General features: G+C 42.2%; 3 protein-coding genes across 3 annotated transcripts; 2 read left to right on the top strand and 1 right to left on the bottom strand.

The window, feature by feature from the left end:
• The first annotated feature begins 855 nt into the window (after positions 1 to 855).
• LOC311504536 (serine protease 27) lies at positions 856 to 6,353 on the top strand. Its single transcript, XM_084567703.1, has 6 exons — positions 856 to 1,441; positions 1,607 to 1,719; positions 1,909 to 1,985; positions 3,654 to 3,925; positions 5,506 to 5,666; positions 5,817 to 6,353. Exons 1-6 carry the CDS (start codon positions 1,396 to 1,398, stop codon positions 6,069 to 6,071), a joined length of 924 nt encoding a protein of 307 aa, XP_084423829.1. The 5' UTR covers positions 856 to 1,395; the 3' UTR covers positions 6,072 to 6,353.
• A 154-nt stretch (positions 6,354 to 6,507) lies between these two features.
• Positions 6,508 to 13,888, bottom strand: mapk7 (mitogen-activated protein kinase 7). The gene is made up of 7 exons (XM_084567702.1): positions 13,698 to 13,888; positions 12,243 to 12,520; positions 11,972 to 12,137; positions 9,538 to 11,057; positions 8,353 to 9,461; positions 8,040 to 8,170; positions 6,508 to 6,924 (listed from the first exon to the last, which is right to left on the bottom strand). The coding sequence occupies exons 2-7, from the start codon at positions 12,514 to 12,516 to the stop codon at positions 6,777 to 6,779; spliced, it is 3,348 nt and encodes a 1,115-aa protein (XP_084423828.1). The 5' UTR covers positions 12,517 to 12,520; positions 13,698 to 13,888; the 3' UTR covers positions 6,508 to 6,776.
• Positions 13,889 to 14,529: 641 nt separating this feature from the next.
• vkorc1 (vitamin K epoxide reductase complex, subunit 1) lies at positions 14,530 to 16,510 on the top strand. Its single transcript, XM_084567704.1, has 3 exons — positions 14,530 to 14,904; positions 15,663 to 15,772; positions 16,006 to 16,510. Exons 1-3 carry the CDS (start codon positions 14,723 to 14,725, stop codon positions 16,215 to 16,217), a joined length of 504 nt encoding a protein of 167 aa, XP_084423830.1. The 5' UTR covers positions 14,530 to 14,722; the 3' UTR covers positions 16,218 to 16,510.
• The last annotated feature ends 1,363 nt before the right edge of the window (positions 16,511 to 17,873 follow it).

Here is a 17,873-nt window from a genome sequence, read left to right on the forward strand (position 1 = left end):
GCAACTTTATTTCCCCATTACCTGCTTATGGAATTCCCTATGTGTACTTTCGTGAGTCTCTCCCCTCTTTTCTCTTTGTCCCTCCATCTCTCGCTCTTCCTCTGCTGTTGTGTAGCCTCGGGCGATACTGTGATGTGTCCTCCCTCTGTCCCTCCCTCCCTCTCCCTCTCTCTCTGTCCCTGTCACCTTCAATTGCTCTGTGAAACTAGACACACTGCCTGGGGCAGGGGGAGAGGGAGGAAGGGAGGGAGGGAGAGAGGGAGAGAAACAGGGAGGGAGGAAAATAGAGAGAAAGACAGATAGCTTTATAGACAGACAGAAGGAATAAACATTTTGGTGTCATGTAAAAAACAACAACAAAACAAATACAAAAAAACAGGATTATTGGAGCCCAGATGTGTGGCACACTTACAACACCAATCAGCTGAATTAATGAACACAACATTTTCAAACAGATGTAACATACACAAATAATGTGGAGCTACAAACAGGAACTCAAGGGCCGAATTTAGGGCAGTGTTTGACCCTTGTCCTGATTGTGTGTCAGATTAAGGAGCAGTTATATTGAGTGCTTTTCCCAAACAGACACCTGTTAAACAGGTTTGCACTTTTCCACCCCTTGTCCCTCTCCTGTAAATACTGGGTAAAACTCCAGTGGACCTTCAGAACTGGTTACAGACAATATAAGTTAACCTTGTTCACAAATTGTCCACAATTGTCCACACATAGAACACAATTATGACATAGTTTCTTTGCAAAACTATGTCATGAAAATGAATAAAGAGGCTTAATGCAGTATATCCTCATGTATATGTCACAATAATGTTTCATACAATTAACATTCGAATAAACACTGACTGCATGCTATTACTTACCAACCTAAAGACAAACATCTACATCAAAAGGAAAAAACAGGGAAACGCCTACTTTGCGTTTCTCACACGCTCAGAAAGAGAGGGAACGTTTTAGTCTGAAGACTACCTACAGGGAAAAACATAGAGGAGAGTCTGATTCGTCAACTGTTGGAGTTCTTTAATCTCATTGGCTGAGGTGGTTCGAGGGGGCGGGACAAGAGTTTTAATTGGGTGTAGGTGAGCATACAGGTGGCCACCTGACTGAGACTGAACCGTTTACTCGATACTGGAGGTTAGTCAGTACAACCTGGAACTGGAGGTACCCTGTAAGCGACAATACGAACAGGGAGGCGACTTTATCTACACTATCTAAAGAGATGTAATTTAAAAAAAATGTAATTTATTACTGGGTTTTCTTCGTGAGATAGCAGAAGCAGGAAAGTAAGTAGATAAAGGAACTAAAACAGTTTTTTGTTTTTTTTGTTTGTTTTTTTTACATATAATTAGTCGCCTCAGTAGTAGGCTACGAAAGCTCGTAAAAATGTCGCCGAAATTACGGTTTCCTGCCATTTTCTTGTTTGTAACAGGTGAGTGTCCCCTCGCCATGTCTGCTTCTTTGTCCACCTGAAAAACACGATTTGTGAAATGTAGGGCAGGTGAACCGAACAGATTTGTGTGTTGTATCGTGAATCAGAGTTCAGCTTCCTTTATCTGGGTGGAGCAGCAGTGTAAATCGTGTTGTTTTCGTTCAGGTATCTGGACTTCTTACGCCCAACAATGCGGCCGACCACCGTTAATGGAGAACAGGATTGTGGGAGGAGTGGACGCCTCACAGGGGGCTTGGCCGTGGCAGGTTGATATTCAGGTAGGAAACAACCCCTGAAACACCTGCTTTTACACCTTCATCCGCTGGATATAAACTTGTTTGGTATCATTTACGCCTGTGGGTAGCTATACAGTGTGTGGTTTTGTTTATTAAACTGACCTGCTGAGATAGGAATTTGCCTGTGATGCTGAGGTGACTCACTCTTTTTCTTCCCCCCTCGGCTTCCAGAAAGACTCTCTTCATGTCTGTGGAGGCTCCATCATCACAGAGAGCTGGGTCCTATCAGCGGCACACTGTTTCCCCAAGTAAGAAAGCTCTGGTCAGACAGAAATCAGAAGGTGAACTCCCGCCAGTAATTTTATTGGAATTCTTGGCAGCGGCCACTCCTATTGGGTCAAAGGCTTACAGGAAAGTCATTTTCGACTGTGTTAAACATTAACTATCATCAGTATCTACAATTTTAAGACCTTTAAATATTTTTTTGCCAACAGAGAGGGTGTAATCTTATGTCAGATATTGGAGGAGACCAGGTGTAGAGGTGGTGCACTTAGTTGTTTATAGTTGTCATCTTTTGAATAGAAAACCAATTCAATTAACAATTCGGTTTCTTTGGGAGCTCAGAGACTGTTCTGCAACAGCAACTTCGGCTTCACGCTTTTTGAACGGGGAAATGCTACTAGAGGAAGAAAATACACACAGACCTATTGACAAGACAAAATGCAAAGCGGAAAGAGGCCCGGGTTTATCTGAGCCGGTGAAAAGCTGCACCATAACTGAAATAAAACACTGAAATTTAATTTTGTGCATAAGGCAGTCTCATTTTTGTTAAAATGTAATTAGGCATTTCCGGTGGAGTTTGGGATTTAGAAGCTTTATTGCAAAACTTTCCACCGGATAAACCTGGACTATGTCTGAGCTGTTGTGATGTGTGGAGGAACACAAAGCACTATTCACAGGCATAGATGCATGCATCACTGTGATCTTAAAGAAGCTGCTTCTGCGGCTGCAGGCATTTGTCTGACACGCAACAGGCTGTGGGCAACAAACGCAACATCAGCAGTTGTCAAAATCCTGAATTACCTTGACACCTGAACAATATTGTTGGAAGATTGAGACATTGAGTTAACATGTTTTCTAATGTGCCTTCTACAACATGTATTGTGGCAGAAATATTAATAAATATTTTTATATTGTTTTATTTAGAGCTATTTATTCGACGAAACCCCAAGACAGAGTTGGCAAATTAATTAATTCATTACCATGTATGCTCACACATACCGTTGTATGCAGGTAAATACAGTTGCTTAAACATCCATATATGTGTGAGCATACAATACAGCATGAACTTTTCTTTTCTCTAAGGTCACTGCCTTTAATACAACCCTGACCTGTATGCTTCTTGTAATGTTGCCCCCTCCTTCTGGAGCTCAACGTTACGCTCTGCTCCCCAACATGGAAATACCGGTTTTCTGCCTCAGAAATATGCAGGGCTCTGCTCTGAACATTCCAGGCAAGGAAACAATGGCCCACAGGACCTGTAGGACGGACCCAAAGCTCTGGCACCGTCCTCATGGCTAGTGTTCACTGTCACTGTAGAAATGAACACAAATGAGGCGCAGGGTTCTGTGACTGATAGATCCAGCACATTTGAAGTCGCTTTAGCAGAGAGCACTGAGGGGAACAAATGTGCTCTCTGTCTGAAATTTGGCAGACTCCGTGACCTCCAAGTATTGGAGGGGTAAACAAATTAGGATTACGTGCATGCCTAATAACCCTGTATTTTTGCACACCAGAACTCAAATCTTGCAAACAGTTCCTCCATTTCACGTCCATTTCAAGAAATAACCTGCACGGCGTAAAACCATTCAATACCTCATTCTTAGTTCTTAGAAAATGTAAAGGTTTCACATTTCTGGTTGTTTTAGACTTCCAGTCTAGCAGGTTTCATTCAGTGTCCCTTTGTCATCTTTCAGTCCATCTGACCTGAGCTCCTACATCATCTACGCTGGCCGCTCCCAGCTGAATGGCTTCAACCAGCATGAGTCGATACACCGCGTGGTCCAAGTGATGATCCCGTCCGGTTACGTCGACCCTGAAGGCGGGAACGATGTAGCGCTGGTGCAGCTGTCCAGCCCGGTAACCTGGTCAGACTATGTCAGTCCTGTGTGCTTGCCCGCCTCTTCAACCCTGTTCCCAAGTGGCATGATGTGCTATGTCACTGGCTGGGGTAACATCCGGGAAGACGGTAAGGCTTGCTAAATTCGGCACCGAACTTTTATTCAGCCGTTTTGCCCTATAGCTCAAATGAGGGTAAATGAATTGTAGAATCGGTTTTATCTGTTGCTTTTTACGTGTGCCAAGTAAAGAATGTGTATAGCAAGCAGTAATACATTTAGAAAGATTTCCTCAGATACTGTTCTATCATCAGTGGAATAATGTGGAACAGATGGTTCCATCCTTTACAACAGCGTCATGTCGAAAATGTATTATATTTGGGTTGTGATGATGAATGTTTTGGATGGCTGAGCTTCGGCTGGATTATTTTTCTACAGTGAACAGTTTTGTCTCATATATAATTGTACTGTTCCCATGCAGTAAGGGTAAGGGGGTTAAGTTCAGCGTGTTTTTCACAGCATTGTGTTGCACGCAACCAAAGTGTTTACCACAGTATGAGAATGAGTTTACAACAAGTAAACAAAAGCTAGGGACTGATCTTGGTGTGTAACTGAACACACCCTAACCCTAAATGCCTGAACACCGCATCCTGAAAAACCGTTCTGACCTAAGTGTCTTACAACTGCACCAGATCCAGACTCTTTAACCAAATGAATTTGAAAGAAAAATGCAACAGTATCTTTGAATTGCAAATATGCAGTCATCATCTTTGCGGAGAGATTTAGTTCTAGTCTGGGGAGTCTGCCATGTAATTTCTACTGCACAAGAGGCGTGATCAACGGGCATAGTTCAAATGACTCTGTACGCAATTGGATAGTCATTCACCAATCAGACCATCGATCCGGGTGATGTACTTTGCAGAGCGACGCGAAACTCCAGGCAGGAAACGTGTCAACAAACGTGGATGGTTTGTAGGATTGCTCAGCGGTCTGCAGAAGCAGCAATGGCAGAAAGTTTCTGTTCCGTTTTCAAAGAAAACTTGCCTTTGAAATCTTTTAAAACAGCAGCGACAGCGGCGTCGACGGATAGCTGTGCTCTGGTGGCTGCCATGTTTCATGTAAACAACAAGCCGCTTGCCGACTTTACCGTCGCTTCTCTGACGTCATCGTTTTGAACCCACCAATAGCGCGCCAGCCGGATAAGCCTGTTTGTGATTGGCTCCAGAAAAAGTGGATCGGCTGCAGGAGAAGTGAATGTGTGGGTTTCCAGACTGATCTGCAGGGCGGAAAAGAAACCGCCGTCAGATCAGGCTGGCGAAAGCCAGACTAATTTAGTTCTTCTTCCTTGTTGCTCCCTTTTAGCTTAGCAGCTTGAATTTGCATAGGGAAATTTCCTGAGATGTTAACTGATTTGAATGAGATCTAGATCAACATAATAGCTTATACCACAAGAACGTAATGCGGACATGATGTTCCCCCTGTGAACATCTATTTTCACTATTTTAAATAGTCTGGAAAAGTTTGAAATGGAAAATATGCTGGAACTACGTACCTAATTGCACTGAGCATCAGTTTGTAATTTTACATGGATTATTCACAAAATGCATTTCCTGCATTGCAATGCTTCTACCATAACAGATAGTGGTAAAACTAAAAAGTTCTCGCACTATTTTTGTTCTTCATCCTCCGTTGGTCCTTGTATCCCTCTCAGTCCCTCTGCCAGGAGCCGGGACTCTGCAGGAAGTGCAGGTGCCAATCATCTCCTTGAGTTCATGTCGGGAGGTGTACCTATCGGACCCAGCGGATCAGGTGGACATCCTGGATGACATGATCTGTGCTGGATACCAGCAGGGCGGCAAGGACGCCTGCCAGGTACTGTTGGATCAGCTGTTGGCGCTGTTGTGTTTAAGTTCACACAGAAGACGATGCAATTAGAACAAATTGCTTCTGTACTGTCTGGTTAGTATGTACTTATTTCCCAGTGGTTTAAACTGATCATGTCTGATTCTTTTGTCTTCACAGGGGGATTCAGGAGGACCCCTTGTCTGTCAAATGGTAAATGGGACCTGGGTGCAGGCTGGGGTGGTGAGTTTTGGACGGGGCTGTGCTAACCAAAACAAACCAGGTGTGTATGCCAGGCTGACCAGCTACTCCAGCTTCATCCGCAGCACAATACCAGGGATCCAACTGTATGGCCGAGCCAATCAGAACTGGTGTGGGATGGCTGTCGTGTTGGTCGGCATTCTGTCCACTCTACTCACCCTGCTTCAGCGATGAGACAGTCGGAAATGTACATGTCCAGAAGAAGGAATTTATTAAAGCAGTCTGAATTAAGGACATTAACTGACGTCAGATGTTTACGGTTAATGTCCTGGATAGTCAAAATAGCAATCTGTATCTCACATGCACATTAAGCCATACTGAACTTAAAATCTTTTTTAGAACTCTGCATTATGAGTTTTGATGTAAAGCAGATTTGATAGGTTTGGATTTTAAATCAGAATTCTGAGTTAAATAAATCATGTCTTTTGTATTTGAAATAAATTGTTAATTTTATTCTTATAACAATCTCACTGCTCTGTCCAGCCTCTGAAAACTAAGTTCATATCAGCTTATGTATGGAGAAGACTTTCCTAAACCCCTATTCTGCATCAATTCTAACTGCAGAAATATTTAGCAGTAACAACCCATGGGCTGTTACTTCAGTAGTTTTCTTTACATGAAATGATCATTTTTTCCAGGGCTTTCGTAAGTTAAACATCCAGTAGCAAAGACAGGTGATGATGCAGTTTTTCTTTATTACAAAGAAAGCACAGCATGTCATAATGGTAACAAAAAGACTGTCTGGTAGTGCTTAGTGTAACAAAAAAAAAAAAAAAAAAGCTAGCTTTTAAATTAATTTGGTGAGTCTTCTGTTAGGTTGTTCATGAAGGAAAAAAACAAAACATTTACACAAATCCAAGTGTTGTGTTTGAGGTTAAGTCAACCGTCAGGAGGAATGGTATCGGAGAGAATCATGGGAGAGCCGAGCTGTAACTCCTGCTGCAGAGACTCCAGATCGGCTGGAGTCATGCGGTGGACCTCGCTCCAGTCAGATAACAGGGAGGCCGACAGCGGGGCCGAGTCGTAACTGATGGACAAGAAGAAGAAAATGCAGAAAGAATGACGGAAAAGGACAAGACTGAAAGTCAGAATTGTACTAAATATCTTCTGAACACTCATTGGCCATTTCATTAGATACACGGGTGAAAATGGATACATTCTAATAGGACAGTCTTGTACTAAATCGCCCTTTATGACTGTTAAAATTTACACTTAGTGCAGGACTGTTAAATTAGATTGAGTTTGTTTTCACACAAGTGGACGGTGATTTTGCTGATAAAAAGTCAGTTCCTACCAAGCTGCTTCTAAGTGCTTGGTCAAAGTTGATTGAATGTCCTACTTTGACACTTTATAAGTCATTTACAGTGTTGCTTATTGCAAGGAAAACATTTGATCAATCATTTACAAAAACTAAAACATCAAAGGGTAAACGTGAAGAGGGCTGAACGGCTCATTATGTGTTCTGAAAGGACAGCTTAAAGTGGTTCAATGCATCACCCAGCTCTGCCCCCTCCCTTAAGCAGATAATACTAATTAGCTTAAAAGATTGTAGAGCACATTTTTATGACCATCATTATTATGACCACTAGATTTGACATTGTGGTTTGGGTAATGCTGATGAACACTTTTTTGTGGAGATTTTATAGACAAAACAATTAACTGAGAATCTTTCACAGAAATAGATGATGATTTTTTACAATATTATTAATATAAGGTGTGTACATGGCTAATCAATATTTTAATTTACATGCAACAGATTTTTTTCAAACTTTTCCAGTGGTTTCAGATTAGTTAGACTGTTTGATCACAGCCACCCTCTCTAAGGTGTTGTTTAATGAATGCTCCTAAAACCTGACTAATACCGACCAATACCACATCTCTATATTTACAAAATAAGACCTAATTCAGTAAATGTTGATTAAATATAGAATTTACTCATATTCAGAATAATAGCATTGTGTACTGTGCATTCAAATGTAAGAACACACCTAGAAATGGTTAAGAAATACTGTAGGCGCATTTCCCAAATGACAATGTCTGCTACATAACAGCGTTTTATGAATGGGCAAAAAGCAAATTCTTTTCAAGAGTCAGACTTTTTTTTTTCCTGTTTTTTTTCATAAAAGCTGTATTTCACCTCACCTGTCTCGGTCACAATGCTGCAGGTCTGTAAGAGATTGGTTGAGAAGGTCATCCAGGTCAAAGCCCACGCCGTACCCAGCCCCGCTGCCCTTTGGGGTGACTGAAAAGACGGGGGGCAAAACGTCCTCTACCTGACAGAAGGAGAGTGGAAAACATCAGGTTAACTGAACTTTGTAACCTTCAAATCAGGTCGAAGCAGCCAGAAGATTGTGACTTTTAAGCGTGGTATATATGAACAAGAATAATACTTCTGAAGGCAACAACAGAGCTCTGTCAGTACAATGAAAACACTAGAATAAATCACAATGCACACCTGGGACTTTGAGAGCTGCAGTGTTACTGTATGGATGTCAGGAGCAATGGAGGGTCCTTGCTGTCCAGTATCTGTGAATCCTAAACTGGGATGAGGCTGAGAGGGGACCCCTAAAGCCCCGCAGAGAGCGTTTGTGGTCTGCGGTCCGGTTTTATCTCCTACAGAAGTACAAAGCTTCTCTATTGGTCCAGCGCTTGCATTCAAGGAGCTAGGGTTGATGTTATTTTGACCTCGGATTTCCACATTTCCGTTTGTCTCTCTGGTGCTCAGGGGTGGAGCTTTAGACGAAAAACTCTCTAGGGGAAGCAACTGTGATTGAGGTTGAGAGTCGGTTTGGGGTTGGGTCTGAGGTTGAAGCTGGGGCTGAAGAAAGCTCGACGAAGGAGGCTGCGTTGTCCTGTTTGGTTGTGGTTGTGGCCTCGTCTCTAATTGCTGCCCGCTCCAATTCCCCAAACAGTTGAATCCACTTTGCCCGTTGCTCTCATTGTGAGGTTTGAGTGTGTTGTTTTTAACAAAGCCACCAGTGACAGTCATTATATCTAGTCCTCCGCTTACAGCAACAACTATATCCGCTGGAGGCTTCCTCTGGCTCATGGAGAACAGTAATGATGGTTGCTGGTTGCTGGGAGGCTGAAATAATCCCGGCTGGTTAGGTTTAACTTGAGACATTAACTGTTCATGAGACTGAATCTTCCTAGCCTCCTTGTCTGTTTTATTGTTCAGTGCTCCTTGAGCGGTATCGCCGATAACTACACCCCTGTGGGAGTTCACGTTGCAGTCCTTATTCTTCGCGCCATCGTTGTTAGAAGTATGAGATTTCTCATTGCGGCTGTCCATCATCTTTGTCCATCGCTGTAAAAGGCTTTTATCATTGTCGCTCAGCAAGACCCCACCTAGTGAGTCCCCTTGTTTTCCCTCTCTTCTCTCCTTTTCCTTCATTTTCCTCTCCCTCTCTCTTGCTCGTTCCTGCCTCTTCCTTCTTTTCTCCTCTCTTTCTCGTTGACGCTCCTGGGCAGTGACAGGCCGACGCGACTCCGGAACAGAAGACTGGGAGGACGATACACCTCCTCCTGCGCAAGTGTCGATGCCCAGAGCAGAGGTGCCTCCATCTGCAACGAAAAGGAACATCAAACTCAGATAAAGAAGGTCTGAAGAATGACACGGGATGATCAATTAGATACTTACCACCCCTGGCTTTATGCCTGAGAGATGATTTCAATATAGCTGCTTTAAGTGCTGCTTTAGTATCCTCTGAAATGGCGCCTTCTTTTCTGGTTCCCTCTGCGGGACATGGAGGAGGCCTGGCATTCTTGGATAACGACTGTGAAAGGGACTGAGAGAGAGACTGGGCCTGTGCCACAGAGAGAGAAAGGGAAGGCACAGTGGTGGGTAGGGGCGCCATGGTCTGTGCTGGTGTTGCAGGAATGGAGTTTGGAGCCTGGGCCATTGACTGGCTCTGAGGAGCCTGAGTGCTTGTTAGCTGCTCTTGTGCCTCACTGTCTCTCATCGTTTCTGATGGGGCATCCTGACCGGACACTGGTGTTGTTAAATCTATAGTCTCTGGCTGACCGCTGTCAGAATTGGCACTGGGCATGTCTACATCGACAGGGCCACTTTCATTTTTACTGAGAAGAGGCAAGTGATGTGTCACATGAGGAGGGGATGCGCGCTTGTTAAAGGTTTTCATCCGATTTGTAAATACATGGTTCCCTTCTGCTGGTGCTAGGTCTTGCTGCTGAGATTTCACATCTCTCATTTGGTGCTGATGTATCTGTGCTGTTTGCGGGTGTTGTGCCATAGGAACCAATGCTGATTTGGTCAGGGTGACAGATGCAGACTGAGCATTACACTGGTTACTGCTTTGTGTGGAGGCTCCACCATTCACCCTCGGCAACGGCCTGAACTGCAGTCTCTGACGACAGGTCTGTTTCTTCCGATGAAAGTCTTGGATCTCCATCAGAATTGCCTCCTTAATTTGTTCTTTGTTCATTGGAAGCTTGTCAAACTCAAAGTCGAAAGCTGGCACACAAATTGGCTCATCATCTTGGTCGTGGTACTTGGACAGGTAAGGGTGCTCCAGCGCTTCTGTCACACTGATTCGTTCACGAGGGTCAAAGCGCAACATGGCCCCAAGCAGATCCAAAGCTTGTGGTTCAGCTTGCGGGTAAAGCTCCGCCAAAGGCACAGCGGACCGTGAAGGAAGACTCTTAACATAGGAGCGCACTCTGTCGGCCCTAATACCACAAATTAAACCCTCAGGAGGAGTGCCTAACACACTTAAAATGAGCTGAAGCTGGTGCACATAGTGCTTCCCGGGAAATAGCTGCCTCCGGCCCAACATTTCAGCAAAGATGCAACCAACAGACCACAAGTCAATGGCCAAACTGTAGTGATTCAGAGACAGCAGGAGTTCAGGAGCACGGTACCATCGAGTTGCCACGTATTCGGTCATGAAGGAATGAGACTCCTCAGGGTGTGAGCTCAGACCCCTTGCCATGCCGAAGTCACCAATTTTTAGCTCACAGTTTTCGTTCACCAACAGGTTGGAGGGTTTGAGGTCACGGTGGATGACGTTGGCAGAGTGCACATACTTAAGGCCACGGAGGAGCTGGTACAGGAAGTAGCGTGTGTGCTCTGGGGTTAGCGTCTGGGCAGAGTGTATGATCTGGTGCAGGTCACTCTCCATGAGGTCCAACACCACATACCTGCACACATGGGAAGAAGAAACGTGAGTGAGAGACACAATCTGCTCACGTCAGAATGGGAACTTGAGTTTTCATGATGTAATAACTGAAGTAAACTGTGGACATGTGGTGAAATAATGTAGTTGCAATGCTGAGTGATAGAATGCAGTTGCAAAATTCTCCTTTACCCTAGAACGAGCCCAGAAAAGTTAATGAAGCTTGTTAACAAAACTTTATTTTTGAATGAATTACCACATGACCCATAAAATAGATTTTACTACTAAGATACCACTAAGAACTTGTGTAGTGAAGTTTTCATGGCAACCTTTTTGATTTCTACTTGAAAGAAAAGCAAAACTAGTCAAATAGATGTACACCGATCAGCCACAACATTAAAACCACTGACAGAAGAAGTAAATAACACTGACAATCTTGTGACAATACAATGTTCTGCTGGGAAACTTTTGGACCTGGCATTCATGTGGATGTTACTTAGACATAGCCTCCAAACAAACATGAAGAACAGCACAAGGTGTTGACCTGGCCTCCAAATACACAAGTATCTGTGGGATGATCCACAGAGGTCCCTCCCCTCAACCCATAGGACCCAAAGGCCCCCACTAACAACATTCTATTGCCAGACACCACAGGACACCCTCAGAAGGCCCATGTCCATTCTCTGATGAGTCACACCTATTTAGAGGCACAAGGGAGACCTACACAATATTAGGAAGGTGGTGATAATGTTATGCCTGATCGGTGTGAATGAAAAGTTTATATCTTGTCAGAATGTTTAGTTGTGTGTGAACATTTTGACAAAAATGACAACATAATATGACATTTGTTAAATAGTTTAATTGGGTTTTTTGCCCTGATGGGGGAGGTGAGGGGTCTTACTTGCCCCGAAAGTTGGAATAAAAATAAAAAGTACTTACACAGACTTGAAGGCGGAGTGGGGAAGGTTTGGCTGCAAGATGTCTTTGATAGCGATAATGTTGTCATGTTTGAAGTGCTTGAGAATCTTCAATTCTCGCAATGTGCGTTTGGCATTTGTCACCACTTCAAAAGCATTGGAGATCTTCTTTATCGCCACCTGCTGACCTGTCAAATGCACATGCAAAACAGAGTGGAGAGCAGAGTTTGAAAGGCAGCCGGTTTTCCACATTGAATTATGATTGCACTGCAGTACACATCAGTCAGCCTTACCGTTGTCCCTCCTCCTGGCAGATGAAACAACGCCGTAGGCCCCAGTTCCAATGGTTTCTATAACATCATACTCCTCCCCGACGTCGAACTTCACATCTAGGGAGTGTGCTTTGAGCAGAGCAAGGTTCTTTGCCGCTGTGCTGGTGTCTGCGGTGGTGCCCGTCGCCTCGACTCCACGCTGGCTCTGGTTTTCGCTGTTTCTGTCAGTGGCCATTCTTTCAGGGGACACAACAGGTCGACCATTTTTACCGTCTCCACCCTCCTTGGTTGACATTTTCCTGAAAATGAATCCAGTGGCAAAATGAGAGGTGTTCATTGGTATCACGATGCAGTTGTACTGTACAGCTTGTTTACTACAGCTAGAGTTCCATCAGCAGTGTTATTTATACTGCTCATTTTGTGGATTTGGCATTGTTGTAATTCATTTTTTTTTTTTGCAGTTTAAGACAAATAGATGCAGCTAATATGGTTTAAATTATATCATGTATCATATTATGTCACTGTAACTTGTTTAAAAATCCTGAATAAATGACAAACCCTAAATATCATAAAGTTTACCAGTTGATTGACCCCAAAAAAACGATCAAATCACTGATATGGTCAATTTTTTTTTCAATTGTTTGCTCCAGTTTCTTAACTTGTTCAATTTTATACAACTTTTAATATTTTAGACAGTTGTTTTTTTTTGGTTTTGGGATGTTACAACACTTTAGGACAATATTATAAATCATTTATTCAGGAAAATGGTCATGTTGTTCTGTGTCAATGGCATCAATGGCAGCGAAAGGACCTGTGTTTCATTGGAAACAATCTTACCGGGAGCTACAAAGAACCACAAAGCAAAGGCTTCCTTTTCACTGCCTGATGAATGACCAATGTGCTGGGCCCCGAGGAAATACCTCAGGTGAGTTTACGCCAAGTTAAGTCACGTGGTAATAAGGCCAACCGAGATTGAACCATCATCACACAGGTAAAACTTAGCTTGACTGAGATAAAATGAAAATAGCAGTTTTTAAATCTTTCAGTTGATAAGGCGGGCATTTCACCTTTAAGTAAACCGACTGTGTGTAGCTGAGCTGATGGGACAGAAACTAGGTGTGACCAACACACACTGCCCAGTAACTTCACACTCGTTGGGCCTGGCAGTAAAGGAACCAAAACCTGTAGCTCTCCCTCAAACGACCTCTCCACATTATCAGCCTCCGTGGCTAGAGGATAAACTCACGAGTAGCCATCTATAAGAAGACGCTTGTTTTTGTACTACAAGTTAATAAATAAACCAACTACGTGATATAGACGCACTCTTGTCTTCTTGACGCAGGGGCGTAGGCTAGTTAACGTTACCTGAAGCTCTGGCTTTCTAGAAACGTTACACTTAAACCCTGTCTTTCTCGGTTATGTGAGCGAACGGTACAGCGCAGACGGAGGTTTCCAGATAACGAAACATACGTTCACCTTGTGAGCCAACTGCAACATCCGTATTTATGTTTTTGATCACGTAAAAGCGTAGCGACCTCTTGTTTTTGTCTGCCGCTTCCTCGTGCAGTTCCGCGTTGCGTTTGAGTGCCATGTGGCGGACCAATGAGGCGAGGTGACGTCGATGAGACTGTCCAATAGGGGAAGGGGACGTGTAGGGGGCGGGTCGACACGGTAGATAGTAGGGTCCCTGCTTTATTTTATTTATTTATTTATTTTTTGGGTCGCCGTTTTCCTGAGTTTTATTACTTTGGGAGGTGCAGTATATGGAGCAAATTACGTGCACTGAATATGTTTGACGTAGTAAAATAATAGTTTGGAAAAATCACTACTCCTGAAAATATTAATTCTAAAAATACTAATATTACTACTAATACTGCTACGAATATAGTCAGCTGGGCAGGAAAACAAAAGGAAAATATTTAACTTTTCAAATAATTAGATTTTGAGTTTTTAAAATGTGTTATCTGCATTGTTATAAGTTAAATAATAGCCATAAGTGCAAAGTAAAATCGCATGGCTTAAAACAATTTGATTAAAAAGCGTTTTATTTAGCAATCTTCATCATGTGATATTCTTCAGATATGAAATGATAACGCAGTAAATACAACTAAATGACAAGGGTCATTTAAAATGTGAAATCCTAAATGTAAAGTATATTATTTTAGATTATAGTTACATTTTTATTTATTTATTTATTTTGCTTAGTTTTGACACAGCATATTGTGCAGTGAAAAGCTGCAGTGGCCTGGTCAACATTTTCCCAAACCAGACTGAAGTCCACAGTAAATACACAGTAAACGCCCACCAGCCTGTCCTCAACATCTGGACCCGATCGTCCAATGAATGGCAGCTACAAAATTCTGTCAGACCAATCAAACACGCGGATCCGTACTTTAACACGTCGCCTCGCTCAGAAAGGACACCTTAGTGAAGTTTGAAAGGAAAACTTTTCTGTATTTCAGCCTTTAACTCGGTCCGTAACTGAATTTAAAAGCGTCCACATGGCTGCGGCTCAGGCGTTGCCTAAATGGGAGAGAAAGGTGCGCGTATTTCTGTGCCTTTTCGGTGTGGTTTTGTCCGTTTATGCCCTTCATGTGGAGCTGTCCCGAGAGAGAAACCCAGATTACAGGGCGATGTGCGACCTGGGGGAGTCTGTGAGCTGCTCTAAAGTTTTCACCTCCAGGTATGTTTTCTGTTCCTCGTTTTATTCCTGCGCTCATGCGATCGACATGATCCACATGGGAACTTTTCATGAAAACTGATGATCTGCATGATTTTTTCCTGTGGCCGTTCCAACCCCCTCCACTGCCACGTGTTGCAAATTCCTCTGAAAACACTTCACATCAAATCCTATTTTATAGAGCGAGGAGAAAAGGCGGATGTCTCTCTTCTGACATTTCCTGTTTTTAATGTTTTATATTACGTGACAATCGCTGCAGTGGTGTAACGTAACTAAGTAAATGTACTCGAGTACTGTAGTTAATTGCAATTTAAGATGCTTGTATTTTACTTGAGTATTTTTTATTTTGAAAGTACTTCCAGCTGTAGTTACTTAAAAAAAGATTAGGGTTTTAAAAAGCTGTCATGATGCAATGGATGATATAAAATATAACAAACTGTTTTACACTGAGTTAAGACACCTGGGATATTTACAGTGTTGTACTTGAGTTAGCTACAGATACTGAAACAATAATAATCCAGTTGTATCACATTAACAAATAGAACAAGGACATAGTTTTTTTTAAAAGTACGCTTTGTAATATTTTGTCTGTAACATAGCATTTTTATATTGTAATATTTCTAGTTTTACTTTGGTAAAAGATTTGCATCACTGTATCTCTGCATGGCTTATTCATTTTTTTTGAGAACTTGTAAATATGGTTCCTTTATTTTTTTTTAAGAATGCGTTGCTCTGACTGTTACCGCTTTCTTTTCTTGCAGATGGGGACGTGGATTTGGTTTGGTCCAGTTCTTTGTGGCCAAAGATAGCCCTCTGAATCAACCCAACAGCGTGCTTGGCATCATATTTTACACTCTGCAGATGGGCCTCGGTTAGTCTGTCATTATCTTCTGCAAATAACAGTGCAGTGCTGAGTGTTTTTAGACAGAACATCCTTTGGAGCCCGGCGTGCTAGTGAACCATGGTTGGACCTTGTTGCATATTGCATATTTCTTCAGTGCATTCACTGTATTGCAGTAATTGATGTAATTCCTGCTAACGTGCTAACTTATGTGATCTATTTCCTAAATAACCCTTATCTGTTTGTGTTTGTCGTCATTGCAGGACTGTCTCTGTCTAAAAAAGCAGCACTGTTTTTGGTCTTTGCCTCCTGGGTATCCGTGGCCGGTTCACTCTATCTCGCATCAATTCTCGCCTTTGTTCTGGGGGATTTCTGCATGGTCTGCGTGTCAACATACATTATCAACTTTGCGCTGCTCTACACCAACCTGAAACGACGAAGAGCAATTGAAGGAATGAAGGAAAAGGCTGGATAGAAAGTGTTACTTGTGAAATTCAACACCTCCTCTTTTCTTTTTTTCTTTTTTTTCTCGCAAACCTGAAAACACACTGGATTGGAAAAGCATATTCTCTCCTCCCGCAGTATTACCACATTGTTTACAGCTGTTTTATTTAGTATTTTCAGAGAGAAATGACTGGAGACTCATCTCAAAAGATATACAATATGTTTTCCAGTCCATGAACTTGATGAAACAGCAGTTATTTTACAGCAGTTATTTTTGTACATCATTGTGCATGTATGGTTCTGATTACACATGTCTGAATACTATATCTCGTTTGATTTGATTTTGTCCTTGCTTGTTATCAGAATACCTAAAAATGTCAGTAAAGAAGGAATTCCTCTTCATTCTTAAATTACTAGGTAGTCAAGCTCTAAAGTGTCTTGCAGTTCCTCAGTCCCACCAGCAGATGGAGCTAAATACCAACAATTATTTAATTGCAATTTAAAACGTTATTGGCACGAATGTCAAAGTTGCAGTTTTAGCTTAGTTTAATCTAAATTATGTTATTGACTTACTCTAAAGAAAAAAGGATGATAACAAAATGTACTGAAAACAGTTTTGTTCATTAGAACATAAACAGAAAAAGTAGCATAAAGAAAACTTGAGACTGTTTTCTCTTTGTATACAGGGGCCTGTGGAGGATTTGTAGACACAGGCTGGCTATATGAAGGTATTCTAATATTAGTACTCCACACCCTTAGCCATGAAGGGTGTTTACAAAGGTTAGTGTTCTCATTGTTCTTATGTTTAAGAACATATAGAAACTGTAGTATTTAGATTACACGTATGCCTGAAAAATAATAACCAGTCTTTTAAAACAGTCATTTTTAGACAAGCCTAAATAAATAGGCTTTTTATATATGTCTATTTTTTTTACATAAAAGTTTTAGTCAGTCTTTGATATTCAGCAAGCTGCAGATTCTCCACAAGAGAGAACTGTTCATAAATTCTTTTGCTAATCTAACACATGTTTATCTGTATAACTGAGTGACTAAGTCCATATCTGATCAGCTGTCATCATTACTGTGGTGTTGTTGTTGTTGACTGCAGCTTTACCACCACTTCAAAGTGAATTGCAAACGCAAACGATGCAGGCACGCATTCGCACTAGAGTCTGTCCTCTAACTGTGGAAGAAACTCTGCTCAAGCTAACAATACTCACAGTTTGCAGGTTTTTAATAGTCAGGCATAACACTTCACTGAAGAAGCTGTGAGTGAGGTGTTGCACGCGTCCATGTCTGCAGGTCAAAACCACAGCTACCTCAACTCTTGTTATATGAAATGTTAACTCATCACAATCAAATCAGCATTATTTGTATGTTCGCATACTTGGAATTTGTACTCGGACTCGGACTGTTAACGGACTTCAGCCAGAGCACCGACTCCTAACCACTAGACCACCAGGGATTAAGAGAACTGCATCCTGTTGTTATCCTGTTGCTGTGCAATTGTGAAATAACCTGACAATAAGTGATTATGTAGGTGCGTTAGGACTTACCTGAGATCTGTACTTAGATTGTTCTCAATATGAATGAGGATGGGCACGGGGGGGTCCTCGTAAAGACATTATAAAATGAGATGCGACAGTCCTGTATTGATCCCACAGTGTCACAGCAGCAGAGGGGAAAG

The sequence above is a fragment of the Chelon labrosus genome (genome assembly GCF_963514085.1).
Source record: "Chelon labrosus genome assembly, chromosome: 19".
Taxonomy (NCBI): Eukaryota; Metazoa; Chordata; class Actinopteri; order Mugiliformes; family Mugilidae; genus Chelon; species Chelon labrosus.